This window comes from Rhinatrema bivittatum, chromosome 2 (assembly GCF_901001135.1).
Source record: "Rhinatrema bivittatum chromosome 2, aRhiBiv1.1, whole genome shotgun sequence".
Classification (NCBI taxonomy): Eukaryota; Metazoa; Chordata; class Amphibia; order Gymnophiona; family Rhinatrematidae; genus Rhinatrema; species Rhinatrema bivittatum.
Genome location: NC_042616.1, coordinates 50,065,292 through 50,086,568, shown reverse-complemented (window position 1 = coordinate 50,086,568; position 21,277 = coordinate 50,065,292). Strand labels below are relative to the sequence as shown.

Here is a 21,277-nt window from a genome sequence, read left to right as displayed (position 1 = left end):
AAAAGATATAGTTGCAATGGAGAAGGTACAGAGAAGGGCAACCAAAATGATAAAGGGGATGGAACAGCTCCCCTATGAGGAAAGGCTGAAGAGGTTAGGGCTGTTCAGCTTGGAGAAGAGACGGCTGAGGGGGGATATCATAGAGGTCTTTAAGATCATGAGAGGTCTTGAACGAGTAGATGTGACTCGGTTATTTACACTTTCGAATAATAGAAGGACTAGGGGGCATTCCATGAAGTTAGCAAGTAGCACATTTAAGACTAATCGGAGAAAATTCTTTTTCACTCAACGCACAATAAATCTCTGGAATTTGTTGCCAGAGGATGTGGTTAGTGCAGTTAGTGTAGCTGGGTTCAAAAAAAGGTTTGGATAAGTTCTTGGAAGAGAAGTCCATTAACTGCTATTAATCAAGTTTACTTAGGGAATAGTCACTGCTATTAATTGCATCAGTAGCATGGGATCTTCTAGGTGTTTGGGTAATTGCCAGGTTCTTGTGGCCTGGTTTGGCCTCTGTTGGAAACAGGATGCTGGGCTTGATGGACCCTTGGTCTGACCCAGCATGGCAATTTCTTATGTTCTTATGTTCTTATGTTCAGTGTTGCATGGTGGTTGAGTACAGTTCTGGTTACCCGTTTTTAATCAGGTTTTTCGCTAGTCTGTCCGCAGTTGCTTTTGAAGAGAATACTGGCAGGCTGGGGTCACTCTCAGGGCTATATATACTGTGATGTCAGCTTGCTCCATCTCCATCTGCTGGCAGGGGAGCATAAACCCACTGCTCCTGAGTCCATCTGTCTAAACTAAGGAAAACAAAATTATCAGGTAAGTAATTTCTCCATTTTGAGGACTTCCCACCCCCTGGACAAGCAATAACCAAACCTTTTGTGGTTCATTATAGACTAGGAACACCTATGCCCATGCTTTTTTGCCCTCTTTGCCTCTGAGCGTTGATGCTTCCTTGCTCTTCTTGCCGTGGGGTTCTTTTACCTCTGTGTCGGCCCATCTGCAAACTTCTTAAAAAGGAAAACCTACAGTGCTGTGGGCAAAAAGAGCATGTGGTCTTTCCCCTATTGGCTTTAATACAAATGATACACAGGGGCCAGTGAAGCAATATAAACAGCATACATCGGGGAAACAAAATGACATAACACAAAACACGGTTTTCCTTCTTCAAACCTATATTCTGGGTCTTTGGATGAGCTGGGCTTGGACTTGGCCACACACTAAAGAGAGGGTAAGGTTCAAGAGCACTGCCATGGGTAAAGCATTATTTTAACCACAGAATGGTCCTTTACAGAGTTCCCCAACTGATAGAGCGGGTTGAACTGGCGTGCACACTGCCTGTTTGTACCCTACGTTTACCTGGACTGAGTGGAGATGTTCCTGGGAGCAGAGTTGGGAGGACGGAGGTTTGAACTTGCGAGCATCTTTTTGGATTTTCAAAAGTACGCGTGTAAATTCCCCCCCCCCCCCCCAAATTTAACATGCACATAATAGCAGGTGTAATTGGGTAAGGATAATTTTTAAAGTGGAAGTAATGCCCACGAGTCCGCTTTGAGAACTGGTGCAATTTACTGCTGTGTTTGCTGAGTGGTTTGGCTACGTGGGGATCCATGAATCTTTCACTTATGTGCGTCGTAAGCATTATCCTTGCCCTGCAGAGATTCGACTGAGCAGTCAGTGTCCATTCCTTTCCGAGTAAGTGGAAACCAGTGAGTTAGATAGTTGAAATTGTTTGATCTTATTAGAACTACCTCCGGCAGCATCAACAAAAATGGGCTGAAATTAATTTGTCAAAGTTCCTTTTCTAAAATTCTGCTGGGGGTCATAATAGGTTGCGCTATATTAGCATCTCAAAAGTCAAGAATGTGAGGGTCTGGCTTTGAATAGAAGATTAGGTTCCTGAACATACTCAGATCAGGCCAGAAAAGTGGGTTGCGTATCCCTACCAGCAGGTGGAGTCAGAGAGCAAAAGCTTTGGGCACTGCTATTTACACAAGAGTATCACCTGCAGTCCCTCAGTATTTCTCTGACTCCAGCAGTTGGTAGTTGTGCACTCCTGCAGTCTTAGTTTTAGTTTAGGGAGAGAGGAATTTCTTTTTTGTTGTTTTTCCTTTCTTTGGCTGCTTCCTGAGGTGTTAGGCACCTTCGTGGGCCATCCCTCATCGGAAGCCGGGCGTCCGGGGGGTTGGACACCCCTGACTTGGGTCTCGCCCGCTCCAGTTTGGTGGTTAGGCCAGGGGCTCCTGGCTATCCGCCTCTGAAGCTGCTCCCTCGACTCCAGGCTTGTGAGCTTAAAGTTTCTTAGTAAAAAAAAATAATAATAAAAGAGCAGCCTCGGCTTACACGGCGTCTCGGCTTTGAGGTAAGGAGTCGGGGACCTTCTCCTGCAGCGGGGGTGTGTCGGAGGTCTCTCCCCCCGTCTTTTTCCTCCGTTCCCGGGGCTCCGGGCTGGCTGGTGAGGTAGGGAGTGTTGATTAGCGGCAGTCTCCGTCTTTTTACTCCCGTCGCAGGCTGTACTATTTTTGGCCTGCCTGCGAGAATTTCCCGCCCCGCTGAGGCGCTCGCTTTACTCGGGGCCGGCCTGCCTTCCGTCACAGACAGTAAACTTCGGACCTGCTGCCCACAGTTTTTCTTCAGACCGGACGACCCCTGTGTTTTTTTTTCACCGCGTGTCAGCGCGAGCTTCGAGATGGTGCCCCGGACCATGTCGGCACCCTGCCGTGCTTGTGGAGCGCGCGGTCAGCTTTTTGATGAGGGTACTCTCTGCCCTGACTGTTCCTCAGGCCGGGAGGGCTCGTCAGGAATTACTTCCCCTCCCATGGGGGAGGGGAATGAGGCACAGGCCGATTTGTGGGGGGGGGGATGCCCCCCCAGAGTTAGCCCCCATGGGGGAAGATCCTCCATTGGGTATGGATTGTGGGGACCCAGATGCCTTTACTGGGGCAGCAGAGGATCCGGAAGATTTTTCTCCTCAGTTTATTCTGCTTATGCACCAAGCCTTCCTGGCTAGGAGGCAGGCGGTGTACAGGGGACCCGGACAGCCGCTGGATCTTTCGGAGCCACCTCCGAAACGGGGAAAGCCCATGGAGGCCCAGCAGCCTTTGGCACAACAGCCTCTTCCAGTGGGGAGCTCTCCCAGGGGGCCTCAAGGGCCAAACCCGATCTCGGGACCGGCACCAGGACCTGCACCGGATCCTGATACTGCGCCAGATACTGATCCAGATGGGGATCCAGACACAAGCTCGGATTTGGGTGATATCCCACACGATGATTCGGATGGGGACGATCCTATCCTCACAGAGGGTGACGACCCCAGTGTGGTTCTTCTGTTCAAGCGCGACGAGCTATGCCCCCTTATTCCTCAGGTTTTGGATATCTTGGGGCTTAAAGTTTCTCAGGAGGAATCAGATAATGAAGGGGGTTAATCCGATGGTATTCGGGGACCGACTTTCTTCCTTTCCTTTGCCCAAAAAGGTATGCAAGCTGCCCCGGATGCGGGGCTCAAGGTTGGCAGGGCTATGGCCAAGCTTTATCCTCTCTCGTCAGATGTTGTGGATCTCCTCAAGATTCCGAAGGTGGATGCGGCAGTTTCAGCGGTTACAAAGAAAACCACCATTCCAGTGACTGGGGCCGCTGCCCTAAAGGACATGCAGGACCACAAACTGAAGATCCAGTTGAAACGGGTATTTGAGGTGGCTGCTCTGGGTCTCAGAGCGGCAGACTGCGCCAGCCTTATGCAAAGAGCTTGCTTTTGCTGGGTACAGGAGGCAGCGCCCGGCTCTGGAGCGACTGGTGGTGGGCCGTTGCAGTCTGCTCGCTTGGAAGCAGTATTGCATATGTGGCAGGTGCGCACTTCGGCAAGTAGCATGGTGTCCGAGGTGTCAGCATGTAGACTCCTTTGGTTGCGGAACTGGGCGGCGGATTTGTACTTGAAATCCCGATTCTGTAACCTCCCCTTTAAGGGCAAGCTCCTATTTGGGGAGGAACTCAACCAGTTGATTAAGCTACTCGTGGAGTCCAAGGGCAATCGTCTGCCTGAGGATAGGCGATCCTCAAAGAAGGTGTTTCCTCCTCGGCCCCTTTACCGGGATACGCGCCGCTTTCGGACTGGCAGATATTCTTCTTCTTCTTTCTTCTGGATCTAAACAGACTCCAGGATGCCAGCAGTCCTTTAGTGGGGGTCGTCGCCCCGGACGGGACATGGGAAGTCTCGGGACAGAGGGAGGCAAATCCTCCCAATGAAGCCACGAGCACCTATTTCGTCGTCGAAGCTGTCGGAGGCAGATTATCCAACTTTACATGGAATGGGAAAGGATCACCTCGGATCGCTGGGTCTTGGAAGTGATCAGGGACGGCTACAATCTTGGAGTTTTCCCGTCCAGTTCCAGAAGCCTTTGTGGAATCTCGCGTGTCCTCCCGCTGCAAAGCACGAAGCGTTTCGAGACACTTTGCACCGCCTTCTCGATGCTGCAGACCATTGTCCTAGTTCCGGAGTCCGAGCAGGGTTGGGGCAGGTACTCCGTGTACTTTGTGGTTCCCAAGAAAGAGGGCACCTTTCGTCCATCCGCAATCTACAGAAGGTGAATCGGAGTCTCTGGGTCCTTCGGTTTTGAATGGAAACCCTGTGGATAGTTATGGCGGCTGTTCGAAAAGGAGAGTTCCTAGTGTCCTTGAACCTCACGGAAGCGTACCTTCACATTCCGTTCCGCTGGAACCATCAGCCCTACCTGCGCTTCAAGTGTTGGGTCAAACATTTCCAGTTTCGTGTGCTTCCCTTCAGACTCGCTACAGCGCCTCGTACATTTACCAAAGTAATGGTCGTGGTGGCTGCCTTCCTCAGGTGGGAGGGCATTCTAGTCCACCCGTACCTGGATGACTGGCTGATCTGGGCGAAGTCTCGGGAAGACTGCGAGACGTCGGTCTACAGAATGCGGCTCACGTTGCAGTCGCTCGGCTGGATAATAAATGTACAAAAGAGTCACTTGGAGCCATCCCAAAGACTGGTATATTTGGGAGCACTGTTCGATACCTTTCAGGACAAGGTGTTTCTGGCGGCGGACTAGGTGACAAGGTTGCAGGGCCAGACCCGCAACTTACTGCAAAGGGAGAACCCCACAGTGTGGCATCATTTACAAGTCTTGGGATCAATGTCCTCCACCTTGGATTTAGTCCCGTGGGCGTTTGCTCACTTACAACCGTTGCAGCGAGCTCTGTTGTCATGGTGGAGTCCAGTGTCGAGCAATTCCATTTGCCTATGCCGTTGCTTCCAGAGTCCAGGCTCAGTCTCATGCTGGCTGTCTCTCGACAATTTGGGTCAGGGAGTGGATCTGGACCCTCCAAATTGGGTAGTAGTTTCCACCGATGCCAGTCTCTTCCTCCGGTTGGAGAGCAGTCTGTGCAGGCAGGGGGCCGCACAGGGGCTTTGGTCAACGACGGAACGTTCTGGTCCATCAATCGGCTCGAGTCGAGGGCTGTTCGTCTGGCCCTCCAGGCATTCCTACCCTTGCTCGAACACAGGACAATGCGACGACGGTGGCTTACATAAACCGTCAAGTGGGAACCAGAAGTCCTGCAGTGGCGCTCAAAGCGCGCCTGTTTGCCTGGGCAGAGCGCTATCTCCGAGGGATTGCGGCTTCACATGTCGCCAGAGTGGAGAATGTTCAAGCGGACTTTCTCAGCAGGCAACAACTCGACCCCGGGGAGTGGGAGCTGTCGACCGAAGCCTGGAACCTCATTTGCGCCAGGTGGGGCGTACCGCAGTTGGATCTGATGGCAACGCGGGCAAATGTGAAAACGGAAAGCTTTTTCAGTCGGCACAGGGATCAGTCGGTCTCGACGAGTTGGTATGTCTGTGGCCCATGGGAATTCTTCTGTACGCCTTCCCTCCCTGGCCCCTCATCGGTCGCCTTCGTTGAATAGAACTCCATCCCAGCAGGGCGGTGCTGGTGGCTCCGGAGTGGCCGCATCGCCCGTGGTTCACGGATCTTGTTTGCATGGCACTGGAGGGGCCTCTGCACCTCGCCCACATTCCGTGGCTGCTGCGTCAAGGGCCCATATATTCGGATTGGGAGGATCGCTTCTCTCTCGCGGCCTGGCTTTTGAGAGGAGACGTTTACATTTAAAGGGATATTCAGAACAAGTCATTTCCACCTTGCTTCAGGTGCGACGTCCGTCTACTTCCATGGCGTACATTCGGGTTTGGAAGCTTTTTGAGACTTGGTGTCTTCAGCGCTCCTGCAATTCGTTGGCTGTCGATGTTCCCATGGTGTTGGACTTTTTACAGCTAGGACTGACTAAGAGGTTTGCCTTCAATTCCCTGCGTGTCCAGGTGGCGGCCTTGGGGGCTCTGTGAGGCAAGTTTCAGGGTTCTTCGCTGGCGGTTCACCCGGATATTGCTCAGTTTCTCAAAAGGGTCAAGCATTTGTGTCCTCCAGTGAGCCCGATGTGTCCGAATTGGAATTTAAATTTGGTGCTTCGTGTGCTTTGTGGAGTACCCTTTGAACCTCTTTGTCGAGCTTCCATTAAGGATCCGACTTTAAAGGCCGTTTTCTTGGTGACCATTTGTTTGGTGCGCCGGATTTCGGAATTACAAGCATTATCGTGTCGCGACCCTTTTCTTCGGATTTATGATGATAGGGTATCGTTGCGCATGGTGCTGTCCTTCGTCCCCAAGGTGGTCTCCTCTTTTCTTGTTAATCAGACTGTGGAGCTTCCTGGGTTCCCGCAGTGGTCCTGAGAGTCAGCTACTGAGAGGGATCTTCCTCTTGATGTTCGCCGCATTTTATTACGCTATCTGGAGGTTTCCAATGACTTCCGCCGTTCAGATCATCTCTTCATTCTGTTCGGCGGACCAAAGAGAGTGGACAAGGCATCGAAAGCGACAATTTCCCGCTGGATTAAAGAAGCTATCTGTTCGTCCTATATATCTCGAGGACGTCAGGTGCAGGTGGGACTGCGAGCTTATTCCACTAGGGCACAGTCTACTTCCTGGGCTGAATGACAGTTGCTGTCGCCCCAGGAGATTTGCAGAGCAGCAGTGTGGTCTTCTCTTCACACTTTCACTAAGTATTATCGGTTGGATGTTAATTCTTCTGAACATTCATCCTTTGGTGAGAGAGTCGTACGCGCGGGTCTTTCGGCTTCCCGCCCAGTGTATGGTGGCTTGGGTACATCCCACTTTTCTGGACTGATCTGGGTATGTTTAGGAAATGAAAATTGGTTTTTACCTGCTAATTTTCATTCCTGTAATACCACAGATCAGTCCAGAGGCCCACCCCTTACTTCAGAATCCAAAAGACTGCCGTTGCTAAGTTGTTTCCTATTTGTTCAGAAGCTCCGTTTTGCAGACATGTTTGAAGGAGCAATTTCATGGGTGTTTACGATTTCTTGAGTTTTGGGGGCAAATTGGTTTTGAGTTTGGTTGGGTTTCAACCACCCTTTTGCCCGTTTGTTTCTAGTGTAATCTTGGGTACAGGCCAATACTGAGGGACTGCAGGTGATACTCTTGTATATATAGCGTGCCCAAGGGTTTTGCTCTCTGACTCTATCTGCTGATAGGGATACACAACCCACTTTTCTGGACTGATCTGTGGTATTACAGGAACGAAAATTAGCAGGTAAGAACCAATTTTCTTTTTTTTTTTGGGGGGGGGGGGGTGTTAATGCAGTATTTTCATTGTGCCTCAGAGGTAATGAACTCACACTCTGGGTTCCATCTGTTTATCCCTGGTGACCCCTCATGATTCACACTGGCATTTCCTGGATGGTATGACCAAGTAGGATCCATTGCTCTAGAAGAACTTTTAAAGACGTTGTTCTTCGAAGGAGCACATGGTCCACACCCCTAATCAGACCATGACTTCCCCAGCCCTCATCTACTGTACTAATTGTTCTTCATCTGACCAACTAGTCTCCATGTTATTAATTTCTTTATATTGTAACAGTAATGCCTTGTTATAGTTTAAATTTGATTGGTCCCTCTGCCTTTTAAGTTCTCTTTACTGAAACTGCATGCTTTGTCCTCCTCTGCTCTACTGCTTTCCTTTTTTGAACTGACTGGTCCCCCTGTCAATAACTTCTTTTTATTACAAATTGTAATGTTTTGTTATTTATTAAAATGTGGGCTCTTCCTAACCTAATTGTAATTTCTGTGTATTATAACTGCTACAACTTCAAAACCTATTGTAACATGCTTTGAACCCTCTTGACCCTCTTGTGGTGACATAACATATAGCAGATAAAAATCATAAATACAAGAACATCACATAGATAAAAATTATAAATACACCAACCATGTCAATGAGCAAGGTACACAACTAAAAAATTGAGTAACATGGACATAAATGAAGGTTGCTGATATTGATCACAACACACTTTAAAATGGCTATATACGTGATGTTGTGAATTATAATGTAAAATGCACATGTGAAGATGAATAAAACCAAAAAGACCATGCTGTTCAAGGTGAAAAAAAAGAAAAACTTCTGAATAACGAAGAGATTACCTGACTAGTTCAAGGATTTGAACATGCATATATCGTTTATTGTGAAGGTATGAAACACCAATCAGTATCTATCTGTAATAGATAATTCAAAATATAAGGCAATGAATGTTAGATTTCTAATTTTTCTATTCACTCTATATGTATCTTTGTCAATCCTAAATAATATAACACAGTTATTTAGTGGTCCATTTATTCTTGTAATACATCAATATTCGAAGTACATTTACACCTTTCTGATGGTTCTATAGCCTGCTTCACTATTGTCAGTCAGGCAACCCGTATAAATTGAAACCGTAGTAAGCCGGTAAATGTGCTATTTTTTCAAAAACAACTTACTTTCTATTCAAAAACTAATTCTCAAACTTTTCCTAAATGGTAATGATGAAGATAGTACCACATAATGTCTCCTGTTATTAAAAAACGCTAAAACCGCGATCGCTGTGGTGATACAAGCTTAAACTTACAGCGGGACATTTAAACATCCAATCAGAGAGGAAAAGAACGCCAAAAAATAAATCGATTCTTACCAGTGTGCTGAAATCCAGAAATGTAATATCCACTCTTGTCTTTGTATTAGTGCTCGCTTATTTTCTATACTTTTATAAAGGCAAAAAAGGCGTCAAAATCAAAGGGGTGTGTCTAGAAAAATGTGAATATCGTGAAAGTCCGATATTAATATACAAATCTATTATTGACAGGGTAAGAAAAAGTGTTATATATGAACTACTCAATTTAAAGAAAAAATCACTATATTTAAACCTAAGAAAACAAACAGTGTCTGTCAATCATCAAAGGGGGTGTGTCTAAAGGCAATTGGAACAGAAAGAATGCTGTTAGTGACAATGTGAAAGAATGTGCTTATATAAAACCAATTAAGTAGAAAATTTCAAAAACTACCCATTTAGGTGGAAAGATCGCTGCATTTTACACTAAGATAACGAAAAGGGTATCTGTCACTCATCAAAAAGGGGCGTGTCTAAAAACCGATACAATGAGAGAATGATATTAAGCAAGAAACATTCCTGTGCTATTTATATGTAAGACAGCCACAATAATGACAGTGGAATATAAATATTATTTATTTCAAATATATTGTTTTGGGGGAAAAACTACAAAAGAGACAAATCCCAGACCTAAGCACATAAATTCAATTCATTTTGTGAATCACCATCAGAAGTATAATGCTGTACTCAATTAAAGATACATCGAATGTGGATCACATATGAAATCAGAGAAGAAGATATAATGGTTACAATTGAGACTTGAAATTCTAGTGGGTTTAAACTTTGTATTGTTAAACATTCATTCTCAGTTAAATTAGTATCCTCATTGGAAGGAGTGATTTATGTTATTTAAATCTAACATCTCGAATGAACATTTGTTATTTTAATTGGGTTGTATGAATGTGCTAGCTTGGTTTTAAATGTCTATGTAGGTATATATGTGGATATTTACAATAAATACTACACAGGTTAAATGTGTTGTCTCTCTAACTTTGTGGTTGAGTTTATGATAGAGATATAGAGAGCTATATTTAAGAGATTACCCTCAGTGTTTATTATACTGTGTTGGGTACTCAATTTCTCTGACATTGTGACTTTTTTTTAAGAGAGGCCCCTAGCTTATCTTATATCCATGTTGACTTCACAATTATAATTTATAGGAAAAATACATACCAAATCTTGTCTCATTTGGTTATGAAACTAGGTAATGTTTCTTATAAAAATAAAATTAAAAAGGAGAAAGACTAAACTAATACAGATTTCCTTACCATCCAGCTTTTATGCTTCTTTATTACAGTTGCCAAAGTTTTACCTTCTCTCTCATTGTGCCTCCTCTGCTAGATTTCAGATTTGGACCATAAGGCCTAGCTATTCTGTTTATAATGCCACATACCCTAGTTGATCTCATGACAAAATCTGCTAAAATAAAGTAGAGGTCTAACAAGCTGAAGAGCATGATGAATGGGGTTCCACATTTCTTTTTCAGGTGCTGCTGATCTTTGATGTCGCCACAGATTATTTCTCAGAGGAAGAGTAGAAGGGATTAGATGAAGGTTGAAAGAAAATGCACAGAGAAATGGTGAAGGATCATTCTGAAGCTCCAGTCTTACTGGGTAAAGATCTCTTTTCTCTTTTAGAAGTGTGTTGGTGGACTGGAAGGGTCAGTCATAGCCACTGATGTTGCGGATCCTCTTCCTTTTTCATTTGATGTTTGTTTTACACGATTTATAGAAATCCTGAGATTCTTTGTAAGCGCATTATAGGGAACTTTGTGAGCCATCTGGAATTTGATCCCTCTAACAAGTTTGGTACAATGTGGTCTAGGTACTGTTTTGCCAAACCTCCAGACTAAGACTAGTGTTCTCCCAGTGCTAAAAAGTGCTTGGAAATCCTGTAATTCACTTATAGGAAAACCATGTTTCAACTGCAGAAGCTGTCGGGTTTTTTTTTGTTTTTTTTTAATTGTCCAGCCTAAAATGTGGGTGACCTTACATGCTTATGTCCTGTTTGGCTGTAAGGTTACCCGGACTTAGCAGAGGCATTTCTGGGGACGAGTTTACAAATAGGCACGTGCTTTTGTGGATTTTCAAAAGTATGTGTGTAAATTTTCATGAGAAATTTGTGTGTATGTTTTAGCAGGTGATACTTTTGCAGATTTGCTGGGATCATTTTCAAAGTGGACTTGTGCCCCTAAGTCAGCTTTGAAAATTGGTGTAACTTGTATGCATATTTGCCAGCTAACTTATGCATGATGTTTGAAAATTATTCCCTGTAAAGCTTTCTGGTGCTATTATCTTACAGTAAAAACATTAATCAGAGTAATGCTGGATACCAAGCCTGTAACCTCTTTCTGGCTTGGGGAGATTTAAGGAGACCTTTTTTTTTGGGGGGGGGCAGAGGGGTGGTGTGGTGCTGTGATAAGAAGGTTGGTAATTGGGTATTTTCTTAAGGAATTGTACTGGTAGTATTATTGGGGGGTGGGATGGGAATATGTTAGCCCCCCTACCAAACCTCTCTCTTTTTGTAAGATGGGCAGGATATCAACCCCTTTGCCAACATTTGTCTTCGGTTGGGGGGGGGGGGAGATGTAGGGAGGGGCTGTTCCTCTCCCCCACCGTAACTATGAGAGTCAGTTTGGATGGGAGGGGAAAATCATGGGGGGGAAGGAGGATTGCAGAATCACCTCCCCTCTGTACTGGAACTTTGGGATGGAGAGAGGAGCTGGCAGGTCAGATTCAGGTCTGCTATTCAAATATTTAGATTTGGCTAGCACCTAACTTCTTCTCCCCTGACCTGTCCCACCCTCAAGCCCCCACCCAGAATTTTTGATGAATAAATTTATCCTCTCAACCTTGGTGAATTTTCCAAGACTTTGATGTAGCTGGCTAAGTCCTTACTTATCAAAAAAAAGAGCATATAATTTCCCAAATGCAACAAAAATGTTCCAAAAAGGGGAACATCAGTACAGCTTTACCTGTATTACCATCCACTCGATATAATTTTTATTACATTTTCTGTTGTTCAATATTTATAAAAAATGTTTTTGTAAATTTTAGCCCTTAGCTATCCCTCTCTGCGGAGGAGTGTAGCCAATTTGAGGATGGAATATGGAACAACAGAGTCTGGAGCGTTCCCTGGGAGTATTCTGCAGCAGCCATTGGAGCAAGCTAGGTGACCTAGTTGAGACCCAGCAGCTTGCATTAGGATGTTTGACAAGTTTGCTGATGTCCCTTGTTTGGGGGACAAGGTCAGAGAAACAGTTGCCCAGATTAAGGAGCAACATGCTGCCATTCAATCCTATCAACGGGAACTGAGCAGCTGTCTTCCTATGGGCATCCTTCACTTTTAAATTCTTCTTCCAAAGACCACCACTTACGTCGCTGCAACAAAAGCTTCCAGAATGCAGATGTCCGCGTGAAAGACTTAGGCCACGGCACCATAAAAGGCCCAGCCTAAACCTGGGCCTAGTTTTTGACAAGGCTTGACCCTCAGGCCTCAACACCTTCTGGTGGTGGAAGATCACCCAAGGACTGTTAGGTCCTCAAAATTGTAGTATCTGGTTACCGTTTGCTTTTTCCCTGTCCTCCAGTGCTCCAGTGGTATTTAGCCTTCAATCCGGATCTGTATAACTTGATCCAGCTCCATCTTAAGGTGGAGGCACTGCTTAGTCAGTGGGTGATAGAACCTGTCCCTCCCAAAGAACTTGGCAAGGATTTCTACTCCCTCTATTTCCTTATTCCCAAGAAGTCAAGGATTGAGACCCATCCTGGATTTATGAAGACTGAACAAGAGCTTGTTATGGGAGCGGTTCAAACTGAACTCCTTCCCCACCATTCTGCCTTTCATTCAATCGGGAGACTGGATGTGTGCCCTAGGTCTAAAAGATGCATATGCTCACATACCCATCCATCAGTTTCATTGGAAATACCTCGTGGTGGATTCCTCTTACTAATAATACAAAGTTCTTCCCTCAGGCTCTTGGCAGCCTCAAGGATCCTCAGGAAGTGCCTAACAGTAGTGGCTGCACACTTTCGTTGCCAGGGGATTTGTTTCTTTCCTTACCTGGACAACTGGCTATTGATGGGACCTTCCCAATTAGGGGTGTTGGCTCCCTGCAGAAGATGGTCCAGCTCCTTCAGTTGCTAGTTTTCTAATCAATTTTGCCTTGTTTCTACCTGAAGAATCAAGTTTTTATTAGGGCATGGTTAGATTGTCTGGAGGAGAAAGCCTTCCTCTCATCGGATCAGGCTTTCTGCCTTCGAACATTAATTCAGAATTTACTATAGCAGGAGCAGGTCCTGGCCTGAGAAAACCTGATTGTCCTCAGGCATATGGCAGCAGCGGTGTATGTTTGTTTAATTTAATTTATTACAAGTTTTTCTAATCTGCAAAGTGACCGACGCTGATAAACTCGGCATCTGTTTTCATAACTGCAGCCGACCAGTTATGAAAACTGACGCCGAGCATATTGGCATCGGACTTCAAAGCGGCCGGCAAAGGGTTTTTTTCTTTTTTTTTTTAACTTTTAAAAAAGTACAGAAAAACATTTTTTTCTGCTTTTCTGTACTTTTTCAGTGCGTTCAGCTATTAACGCCTGCTCCAGGCAGGCGTCAATATCTGAGCGATAAATGTGCATCTGAGACGCACATTTATCTTTTTGCATTTGGAGTGAATGAGTAATAGCCTCATTCACATGCATTTGCATGGATTAGTGCCTATTTAACCCGCGTCCGGCTGAGTGCACTGTATTGCATCGGCCCCTGTATGAGGTGTGGTGCTTTCCTGTTCCTTTCCATATGATTAAGTATCAGATGACAAACTCGCAGTTTGAACATTATTGTATCTGTGTTTTAATGCACGCACCAGATTCTACAGTTGCCAATGCTGAGGTTTTATCCAGGATTAAAGAAGAAGATGAGCCGTGCTGCAGTATTCGTGCTGCCTCTGATGGGAAGAAAAACTACACGAGCCCCAGCAGCACGTCCTCGGATACCACGCCTGTGTTTTCAGTCATCATCAAAGAGGAGGAAGAGCCGTACGCCATAGAGCATCCTGGCTCCGAGAGAAGAGACGCTCTCATGTCAAGTGAGTATGTTAAGCGCTTAACAAGTATTAAGAGGTAAACTCCTGTAGGGATGTGCTGTCATTTTAAACTGCCATGAAAATGTCCGTGCCATTTGCCATCTGACACAACGCAGAAACTAATGACATGTCGTTTTGTTCCAGAGCTGCTTCACTTTTGAATTTGCAGAGCTGTGGATTGTTTAGTTTAGCTTAGTTTTTGAATTTTTTTTTCCTGTTTTAGCTGAGTTGGGAAGGGAGAGCAGGGGAGATGGAGCCAGGGCCCATCAGAGCTTGAATCTGGTCAATCGTGGCTTGTCCGTTTTTTTTGTTTTGTTTCATTTACATTTGAATTACTGATAATATATATACAAGACTACCTCTGGGTGCTTGTGTGCCGCTCCAAACTTCCTACCTCCAAAAAAAAAAAAAGGAGAGAGAATTTTAATTTTGTGAAAGTGATCTTATTGTGTTCTTGGCTCTTATTTACTGTAGTAAATGCAATGCTTTGTAGTACATGCAATGCAATGTAGTACTGCAATGCTTCTTGAGAAAAGCATTGCAGTATTACCAGAAAAGAGAGAGAAAACACAATGCATGCAGTATTTCAAGATCCATAAGCAAAAGAAAAATCTAATTGAGATGGATAACTCTGTCAACAGTGGCACTACCGCAAAAAGAAATAGTGAAGTGAATAAAAAATCTCAACAAATATCTCACAAGGAGTCCAGGAAATGCAACAACCGTAAAGAGAGTACCTGGAAGGCTATGACCACAAATGCTCATAGTTTGGGAAATAAAATCCCAGATCTGCAGGCCCTAATGGCTGACACAGAATTGGACATTGTTGCTATCACAGAAACATGGTTCACAGAATCTCATGAATGGGATACAACAATACCAGGCTACAACTTGTTAAGGAAGGACAGAGAGGATAGAAAAGGGGGAGGTGTGGCTCTTTATGTCAGAAACAACATCCAAGCAACTGAGCTACAAGGAAGTTGGGATATTGAAGAAGCTCTATGGGTCGACCTAAAAAAAGATGACGGAGCGTCCATTTATATTGGAGTGGTTTACAGGCCTCCAAACCAAAAGGAAGAGCTGGACAGAGATCTGGTTGAAGACATCCATAAGATAGGTAAGAAGGGAGAAGTGGTGATCGTGGGTGACTTTAATATGCCAGATGTAGACTGGAAAATCCCATCTGCAGAAACTAAAAATAGTTAGAGCGATAGTGGATGCCATGCAAGTATCTTTGTTCAAACAAATGGTGTTGGAACCCCACGAGGAGAAGGAGCTATACTCGACTTAGTGCTCACTAATGCAGATAATGTCTCAGATGTCCAGGTGGGCGCCCACCTCAGCAGCAGTGATCATCAAACGGTATGGTTTAATATCACTAAAAGAAGAGGGAAAAGAACCACAAAGACCCGAGTTTTACAGTTCAAAAACACAGACTTTGAGGAAATGGGGAACTACCTGGAGGAAGAACTTAAAGGATGGGAGAAGAGAGAGATGTGGATCAGCAGTGGACCAATCTAAAAGGAGCAATCACCAAGGCAACTGCTCTATATGTTAGAAATGTAAAGAAAAGCAAAAGAAAACTGAAACCTATCTGGTTCTCAAAGGAGGTGGCTGACAAAATTAAAGCTAAAAGAACAGCATTCAAGAAATATAAAGGATCCCAAAGGGAGGAGCACAAAGAAGAATATTTGTATCAACTGAGGGAGACAAAGAAATTAATCAAGTTGGCAAAGAGTCAAGCAGAAGAGAGGATTGCCAAGGAGATAAAAAATGGTGACAAAACATTTTTCAGATACATCAGCGAAAAGAGAAAGGTCCAAAGTGGTATAGTGAAATTGAAAGGTGGTAATGATCAATGTGTGGAGAGAGACGAAGAAATGGCAGAAATATTAAATGAATACTTCAGCTCTGTGTTCACTAAAGAAGACCCTGGAGAAGGACCATCTCTAAACAACAAGAAACTGGAGGGAAGGGGAATAGATGAAAATCCTTTTACAGTAGAAAATGTGTGGGAAGAACTAAAGAACCTGAAAGTGGACAAAGCCATGGAGCCTGATGGGATTCATCCAAGGATATTGAGGGAGCTCAAAGATGTTCTGGCGGGTCCGCTGTGTGACCTGTTCAATAGATCCCTAGAAACGGGAGTGGTGCCGAGTGATTGGAGAAGAGCGGTGGTGGTCCCGCTTCACAAGAGTGGGAACAGGGAAGAGGCAGGCAACTACAGACCGGTTAGCCTCACTTCGGTGGTGGGAAAAGTAATGGAGTCACTGCTGAAAGAGAGAATAGTGAACTATCTACAGTCTGGAGAATTGATGGACCAGAGGCAGCATGGATTCACCAGGGGAAGATCCTGTCAGACAAATTTGATTGACTTTTTTGACTGGGTAACCAAGGAATTGGATCAAGGAAGAGCACTAGATGTCATCTACTTGGATTTCAGCAAAGCTTTTGATACGGTTCCGCACAGGAGACTGGTGAATAAAACGAGAAGCTTGGGAGTGAGTGCCGAGGTGGTGACCTGGATTGCAAATTGGTTGACGGACAGAAGACAATGTGTGATGGTAAATGGAGCCTTCTCTGAAGAGAGAGCGGTTTTAAGTGGTGTACCGCAAGGATCGGTGTTGGGACCGGTCCTGTTCAATATCTTTGTGAGCGACATTGCGGACGGGATAGAAGGTAAGGTTTGTCTTTTTGCGGATGACACTAAGATCTGCAACAGAGTGGACACGCCGGAAGGAGTGGAGAGAATGAGACGGGATCTAAGGAAACTGGAAGAGTGGTCGAAGATATGGCAGCTGAGATTCAATGCCAAGAAGTGCAAAGTCATGCATATGGGGAGTGGAAATCCGAATGAACTGTACTCGATGGGGGGGGGAAAGGCTGATGTGCACGGAGCAGGAGAGGGACCTTGGGGTGATAGTGTCTAATGATGTGAAGACAGCGAAACAATGCAACAAGGCGATAGCAAAAGCCAGAAGAATGCTGGGCTGCATAGAGAGAGGAATATCGAGTAAGAAAAGGGAAGTGATTATTCCCTTGTACAGGTCCTTGGTGAGGCCTCACTTGGAGTACTGTGTTCAGTTCTGGAGACCGTATCTACAAAAAGACAAAGACAAGATGGAAGCGGTACAGAGAAGGGCGACCAGGAAGGTGGAGGATCTTCATCGGATGACGTACGAGGAGAGATTGAAGAATCTAAATATGTACACCCTGGAGGAAAGGAGGAGAAGAGGTGATATGATACAGACTTTCAGATACTTGAAAGGTTTTAATGATCCAAAAACAACGACAAACCTCTTCCGTAGGAAAATAATCAGCAGAACCAGGGGTCACGATTTGAGGCTCCAGGGAGGAAGATTCAGAACCAATGTCAGGAAGTATTTCTTCAAGGAGAGGGTGGTGGATGCCTGGAATGCCCTTCCGGAGGAAGTGGTGAAGACCAGAACTGTGAAAGACTTCAAAGGGGCGTGGGATAAACACTGCGGATCCATAAAGTCAAGAGGCCGCCAATGAAGAGTGGGTGACTCGCCAGAATGATGGCTATTGACACAATACCCTTATTAAATAAACATACACATGCTTACTGTGACTCCTACATCGCTCTAAGCTTCAACAGCAAGAGGTAATGGAAAAAAGGATTTGCACTCACAAAGAGGGGAGTAGCTGGCTTGTTACGGCGGTTACTACCCCAAACCAAATATGCCTGATACTTCACTTTCAATGCATATACAGCATAGCTCTCTGCTTCAATGACAGGGGAGAAGAATAACTGATACTTCACACATCCAGCAGAGCTCTCTGCTACAACGGCAAGGGAGAAGAAAAAGGGTTCGCACTCAAAAAGCGGGGAGTAGCTGGCTTGTTACGGCGGTTACTACCCCAAACCAAATGTGCCTGATACTTCACTTTCCATGCATATCCAGCATGGTTCTCTGCTTCATCGGCATGGGAGAAAGACTGATACATCACGCATTTCCAGCATAGCTCTCTGCTTCAACGGCAGGGGAAAAAAAAAACCAAAAACAAAAAACTGATGCTTCACGCATATCCTGCATAGCTTCAACGACAGGGGTGAAGAAAAAAAGGATTCGCAATCACAAAGCGAGGAGTAGCTGGCTTGTTACGGCGGTTACTACCCCAAACCAAATGTGCCTGATACTTCACTTTCAATGCATATCCAGCATGGCTCTCTGCTTCAACGGCAGGGGAGAAGAAAAAAAACCCAACAAGGGCTGTACAACATAGTCTAGGTAAAACAAATAAGCATGGGTGTAGCTTGCTTATCGCAGCGGTTACTGCCCCTAATACCCCTAACTAATCAAGCTAGATATTTCACTTGGATGCAGCTCCATCACTGCTCTCTACATTAATGGTGGGGGTGGAAGGGGAATAGAACCAAGAGCTAAGAGAAACAGATAAGAATGAGAGAAAAAATGTGTGAGGCTTGCTGGGCAGACTGGATGGGCCATTCGGTCTTCTTCTGCCGTCATTTCTATGTTTCTATGTCTATTTTCCTCAAATTCATATTACCCATTCCCTTGCTTTCACTTTAATTCTGTAATTTTTTTAAAGTTACTTTTCTTGATAGTGTTTGAGTGCGTGAGACATTGCTTATTCTCCCATTTAATCCATTCCATTTTCCCCTTTGTCCTTTTGCTTCCCCTTCTAGTGCCGTTTGGTTTAAACCTTTTCATTTTAAATGCTCTTCTTTCAAATATTTTGTTTTGTTTTCTTGTCCTTGTTTATTAACCCCCAGCCTTGCCAAGAGATTCTCCAGTGGCATCCATGGATCCACAGAGGAGCTCAAGGAAGAAATCGCAGGTCTGGAAGCACTTCCGTGTCCTGAAGGATCAGCGGTTTGCCGAGTGCCTGTACTGCTGGAAGAAAGTCAGCCGGGGAAAGATAATGGGACACCTTTCGAACACCTCGATGCAATACCATCTGAAAAAAGAACATTTGGAAGTGCTGCTTGCAGGGGACACAGGAACTCTGGGGAGCTCGGCTACAAGAAGCTACAGCAGACGAACAGAGAAGAGGAGGTCAATCTCCCAAACTGTCTCCCTGGCACCTTTCCCCGGTGAGGACATAGGTGAGCAGCCTCCACCCCTCCCACCGTGGCAAGCCCTCAAGGACCAGATGGAGTGGTGTCCCGCAACACTGCCCCAGGGTAAGAGGCAGGCATCACCCAAGGTCGTCACCAGGTACATTGGGGAAATGATTGCTCTGGACGACCAGCTCCTGCAGATTGTTGAGAATGTGGGTTTCAAGCGGCTGCTCCACCTTTTAGCCCCCGACTACAAAGTGCCCAGCCAGACCACATTCAGTAGGAATGTTATACCCACCCTGTATGCACAGTGCCATGCACAGATGCAGGAGCAGCTGGCCAAGGCAGAGGGGAGTAGCGTACATTTCACCACCAAGATCTGCAGAAGCCAGAATGCCTTGCACGCCTACCTGTCCCTGACAGCACACTGGTGGCAGATGGACAAGGCAGGCACTGGCATCAGCTCTAGAGGGAGCACACCAGTAGGATACAAGTGGGCTGTGCTGCATACTCAGGTACTAGACCAGAGCTATTCCTCGCCTCGTATACTGGAAGCAATTCAGGGAATGATGGAGGACTGGCTAGGAAGCAAAGACATTAATAAAGGGTTTTTCATTACAGACAGTGAAGATAACTTGATTAAGGCAGTGGATGATGGAAGCAACAAAAGGATACAGTGCTTTGCACATTTGATGCACTTGGCAGTAAAGGATGCCCTTGGGCTCGGGGGCAAGGATGGCTGCAGCATTATCCTGAATGATTTGATAGAGAGATGCAGGAAAATATCCAGACATTTCAACCAGAGTGTAACGGGTGGGCAGCAGCTTCGGCAGAAGCAGGTATTGGTTGGGGCACCTCTGAACAACCTGATTCAAGATGTGGACACCAAGTGGACTTCCACCTACCTCATGTTACAGAGATTATTGGAGCAGCAGACACCCCTTCACGAGTTGTCTCTGGAGGCTGAGATAGGATTGGATCATCCCCTTGGGCATCAGGATTGGTTGCACATGACTCAGGTGGTGTATGTACTGGAGCCCTTCAAGGATGCGATGGAGGCCCTGAGTTCGGACATAGCCACCCTGGGCTGGGTCATCCCCATCATCAATCTCCTGGAACAGACATTGGAGGGTTTCCGGCAGAAGCAGGGAATTGCAGAGGTGGTGTTGGTGCTTATTGAGTGCTTGCAGCTGCAGCTCCAGAATCGGCTCAAACCTCTTACCCAGCTGGATTGTTACATGTTGGCCACCATGTGTGATCCAAGGGTCAAAGGCAGTATTGCGCTCCAGTCCAACACTCTGTGTTACTGGAAGGAGAAGCTAGTGGCTAGGGTGCAGGAATGTGAGCAGATGAGGCAGAGGGGCAATATGGGGGAAATTGTGGGCTCCCCTTGTAGCACTATCAGCAGTACTCTATTGGCTTCTGTCTCTTCCTCCCTCTGTAGTGTGAAAGGAGGAGTGGTGGCTGGACAGGATTTCCTGACACAAGCCATAGCATCAGCGGTTGGCAGCAGAGGCCTCTATCAACACCCACCAGAGGAGACTCCTGCAGAAACTTCAGTCAAACGGTACTTTGCGGAGCCCATCGAGGACATGGCCACAGACCCCTTGGCGTATTGGGCACACAAGGCTGAGGTCTGGCCAGACCTTGCCAAAGTTGCCCAGCATTTCCTTTCCTGTCCACCAACCAGTGTACCTAGTGAACGGGTTTTTTCAATGGTGGGAGACGTGAACACACACCATGCACAGCTGGCACCAGAGTTGGTGGAACAGTTGGTCTTCATTAAGATAAACCTCCCTCTCTTGGGTTTCCCTGAATTTCCATGTGAGTGGCAAGAGGACTGAGTATGCAGCATCATTTCTTTTTTTTTTTTTGGGGGGGGGGGGGGGGGGAGCCGGGGTTCCTACTCGCTGAACACCAGTGCCCAAAACTTTAGAGGTTCAGCCCTAGTGAACACCACTGTCCACATTTTTTCCCCCTTAGTGCCTTGGGGTGTTAATGTCTCTGCTGCATGTTGTACACTTCACTCAATGCCTTGGGGATGTTGATGTCTGTTAGTGCTGCCTTGCCTCTCTCTTGGTGCTTTGGGGGTGCTGTTGCCTCTTCTGCTTTGGCTCCTAGGTAGCCTGTTTCTGCCTCCTC

The 21,277-nt window shown here is 45.9% G+C and overlaps 1 protein-coding gene across 3 annotated transcripts in view; it reads left to right on the top strand.

The window, feature by feature from the left end:
• The window catches only part of LOC115083924 (zinc finger BED domain-containing protein 4-like), a 29,437-nt gene extending 8,452 nt beyond the window's left edge, over positions 1–20,985 (top strand). The window contains exons 2-5 of one of the 3 annotated variants that reach the window (XM_029588029.1): positions 10,493–10,619; positions 13,873–14,091; positions 18,848–19,180; positions 19,757–20,985. In XM_029588029.1, coding sequence (XP_029443889.1) covers positions 10,571–10,619; positions 13,873–14,091; positions 18,848–19,180; positions 19,757–20,979 — 1,824 coding nt within the window. In that variant the 5' untranslated portion in view covers positions 10,493–10,570 and the 3' untranslated portion in view covers positions 20,980–20,985. Of the gene's footprint in view, positions 1–10,492; positions 10,620–13,872; positions 14,092–18,847 lie in introns of all 3 variants that reach the window. The other 2 variants (XM_029588027.1, XM_029588026.1) reach the window with 2 other exon arrangements.
• The last annotated feature ends 292 nt before the right edge of the window (positions 20,986–21,277 follow it).